The sequence below is a fragment of the Corylus avellana genome, chromosome 6, assembly GCF_965113065.1.
Source record: "Corylus avellana chromosome 6, dhCorAvel1.hap1.2, whole genome shotgun sequence".
Classification (NCBI taxonomy): Eukaryota; Viridiplantae; Streptophyta; class Magnoliopsida; order Fagales; family Betulaceae; genus Corylus; species Corylus avellana.
Window position 1 is genome coordinate 21,129,664 of NC_142495.1, and position 3,983 is coordinate 21,133,646.

General features: G+C 34.5%; 1 protein-coding gene across 1 annotated transcript; it reads right to left on the bottom strand.

The window, feature by feature from the left end:
* Positions 1 to 1,354: 1,354 nt before the first annotated feature.
* LOC132187569 (protein LURP-one-related 12) lies at positions 1,355 to 2,705 on the bottom strand. Its single transcript, XM_059601919.2, has 2 exons — positions 2,261 to 2,705; positions 1,355 to 1,899 (listed from the first exon to the last, which is right to left on the bottom strand). The coding sequence occupies exons 1-2, from the start codon at positions 2,483 to 2,485 to the stop codon at positions 1,504 to 1,506; spliced, it is 621 nt and encodes a 206-aa protein (XP_059457902.2). The 5' UTR covers positions 2,486 to 2,705; the 3' UTR covers positions 1,355 to 1,503.
* Positions 2,706 to 3,983: the final 1,278 nt, after the last annotated feature.

Here is a 3,983-nt window from a genome sequence, read left to right on the forward strand (position 1 = left end):
CTCGGTAAAGCCTACCACGTGCACTTACTATACTTTGTTAGCTGCCTAACCAAGCTTAGAAAAAACCCTTGGATTCTCTTTGCATCCCTACCAGGAAAAGGCTTGGGATTAGAAGAAGGTATAATTTGTTATGAACCGGTTCAGTTTGGCAAGAATAAAATATTTAGTATATTTTTTAAAAATAATGTAATTTTTTTAAGAAAATATTAGAGAGTGTCTTTCCTTTCCAATAACCTAATTTCTTAGGAGAAAATTAGAAATATTTTCTCTACTAACTTTTATCAGCTTAATTATAAGGGTTTTTCTATAAAATTTATTGAATAAGAGGTATAGTTCAATAAATATATATTTCATCTTGTATGTATTTTATCTTCTTTGATTATTATTATTATTATTATTGTGTTAGTTTCATTTTTAGCTTTTGTAAAACTTATATACTTGTATTTGCTTCAAAACCCATATTTTCAGTTAGTCATTTTAAGCCCGCGTTAGGTGTGTTGTAAATTTTTAGGGAAAATTACAGTGCATCCTCTCAAAGTTGACAGTGTTTTTCAATTCGAACACCAAAGTTTCAATTTTTGCAATCCACTCCCACAAAGTTTCAATTTTTTTCAATTCGACCAATATTATTCTAAAATTCTCATATTGCCCCTAATTTTTATTTTTTTATGAAAAAAAAAAAAAAAAAAATTTAGGAGTGCAAAAATGGCCAGATGGCCAAAAGGGTGGCCGTAGCCACCCCTGATTTTTTTTTTAATTTATTATAAAAAATAAAATAAATAAAAATTAAGGGCAATAAGAGAAGTTTCGGATACAATTGGTCAAATTGTAAAAAAATTGAAACTTTAGGGAAATAAATTGCAAAAGTTAAAACTTTAGTGTTCAAATTGAAAAACACTATTAACTTTAGGGAATAAACTGTAATTTTTCCAAATTTTTAACGCATGGACTCAAAAGGACATGACTCAACCACTCAAAGGACAAGACTTACACTCTTTAGATAAGTATGACAACTCCATCGTGCTTCTTGCAGGCTTTATTTTGAATCTTCAGAGTCTACACCAAAGTAGTATTAGAACTAAACATATCAACGCCAGACATGAAGGAGCAATGGTTGGAATGGTTGAGAAACGAGATGAAAGAGATATTTTGTAACGCCATCAGATTATTTAACTATAAATTACTTGAAGTGTCAAGCGTTCTTGTTTGTTTTTTATACCACACATGAACATATATCACTTAAACTATGGATGCTTTTGGGGATGACCAAAAAATTATGTGGAGTAGAGGTAGGAAGAAGAATTCCATCCGTATATTGGTAATTAATTAATGGTGCTATTTGAAGGAAGTTGCATACAATAATATTATCACTCTTGCCCATTTTGATTTTCCAGAGTAAAATACAACAAAGATCTAGACCAAGACAAGAAGAAGAGCCCTATCGAGATTACCGTCCATGGATGATGGATTAGCCATTAAACAAAGCTAAAAAGATACATCCCACTAATCATCTGTGACGGGCTCCACCTGAGCTCCCTCGGTGAAATAATCATCACCGTTGATCTGATCAAGAACGAGCACCAATCCCATGGCAAAAGCCCCATCAAAGCCAGGCTTAACGCAAAGGGAGAAAACGTCCTTCCCTAGCAGCACGTGGGTGGAAGCATCCACTTTGCGTCGGATCTCAGCCACTGATTCCTTCCCCGCATTGAAGATCGTGCAACAGCGTTGCGAAAAGTGTCCCTCGATCTGGTACTCCTCCCCTGGGTCGCTATACACCTCCACGCTCACGCTCGACCGTCCGATCATCGAGGATCTCCGCACGCTGAAGATCGGTTTCTGGTGCCCGTCGATTCTCTCCCCTATAAAGCCCTCCCACCGGTGGTGCAGACTCGGCCTCTGTTTCACAAATCAAAGTATTTGAATTAATTCACCGAGTCGATCGGAATCGCTCCAATTAACGAGTCAAGCACACTACAAAGGGAAGTAAATTAATTCCCATTAAATAAAACGAGATTTTCACGACCGTTTTTGTTCGCATTGGCAATTTTAGTTTCCGTACTCGCCGAGTTGACTCAAATCAAATCGGTAACACATTAGAAAGAGACAAGAAAAATCAAAGACGACCCATTAATGCAAATCAGAAACCGAGCCAACCCTTTTCTGAAAATATACATATTTCCCAAATTTTTCATTAAAATCACGCACAAACTCGACTCACTGAGTCGAAACTCGTTGGTAACGAAAAAAGCTTCATTACCTTCCGGCGGACAGTGAGGAGACACCTTCCGTTCGCGTCCATGAGAACGATTTCGCCCCTGTCACGGGTTTCGGGCCCGTAAGAGTCGACTCGGAAGACCAAGTCGCCCTTGCAATCATAGACGGTGAAGCCATCATTGGCGAAGAAAAGAGAGGTCTTGAGGACGGTGAGATGAGTCTCTTCTTGGAATACGAACCCAGCTTCCACAACAAAGCCTTGTTTCATATCTTTGGTTAATTGGTTTCCTTAAGATTTCCGAAGACTTTGATGCACAACAATGGAAGATAGAGACTCTGTTTGTGTTTGGGCCTTGAGGTTGTTGTATGGTGGAGCTAGCGTTGAAGAGACCTAAACGTTGGGAAGAAGATTTATATTGTTGGAGAGACAGGTGAGACACACGGTGAGAACTCGGAGCTCACCGTTTTGACACGTGCGATGTGGTTTTGCATTTTTCACATGAGATAACAATATAACATGGACGAGCAATGCTGTACTCCAAATCCAGGTCAAATCCTAACCTGGATTTTTAAGTACACTTTTTTTTTTTTTTTTTTTTCGAGATGACAGCCAAAATTATCGGTAAATCCAAATCACTTTTATTGCCACGCAGGAACTAAACTTTAAAGTAAAAAAGTGAAAGTGTACGTAATTTATTTATTTATTTTTTTTTTTTTTCAATTTGAAAAGCTCCACTTAATTAACTTTTATTATTTTTGTAATTACGTAATTGATTGTATCAAACTTTAAAAAGTTTATAATATCATAATTTATTATGATTTCCTGTTAAATTTTAACGAAGACCTTGAAAATTTTTAAAATATCAATTTTTTAAAAAAATATATATATATTTAATTAAGATAATTTATAAATTTATAAATTTTACACAAGTATAAAGGTCATGGTAAACCCTAATTTGATGTATGATTTAACTTAAAACCCTAATAAGAGAGGTGACATAGTAAATTTTTTAAAATTTGAAATACTAAATTAAGAGTTTTTAAAATGAGTTCTCCTAGTGTTCTTCTAATCCTATGTGAATATTATTTTTTAAAAATAAAGTGAGAGGAATAAATGAAGTTTTTTTTTTTAAAAAAATAATAATAATAAATAATAATATTCACCTAAGATCAGAAAGATACTAGGAAAACACAAAAAGAACGTTTAGCATTTCTCAGGAAAAAAAATTCAAGTTATTTATTTTTATTTTTTTAAAAGAATAACATTAACCAGGAGCAAGAGCACCAAGCATTCCTTTTTTTTTTTTAATCATAGAGTTGGAGTGGCCATTCCTTCTCTCACTAGCTATGAAGAGTTTCCTTTTCTCCTCTCAAGATCTTGGTATGGACCCCAACCCCCAAGCATAATATCTTATCAGGAAGCTAGGGCATATGCAATATTATATAAGGTGTGAGTCGTGTGACTCGAATACGAACAAATCGGTTGCTTTCGGCATGACTGAGTTAACTCGGGTGCGTACGTAACCAGTATTGGAAACAAGTAATTTATTATTATTATTATTATTATCGGAAACAAGTAATTATTTATATATAATGAAAAATGGGGATTGCCTTTTTGTATTGCTTCAGTACGACACAAGTTTTCACTGCCAAATGCAGGAAAGGCGGATGAATGTTTGCCGAAACCGAAAACGACTCATCATTTGCTGCAATTCCATTATTTTTATAAATTAAAAAAAAAAAAAAAAAAAAAAAAAAAGACTTTT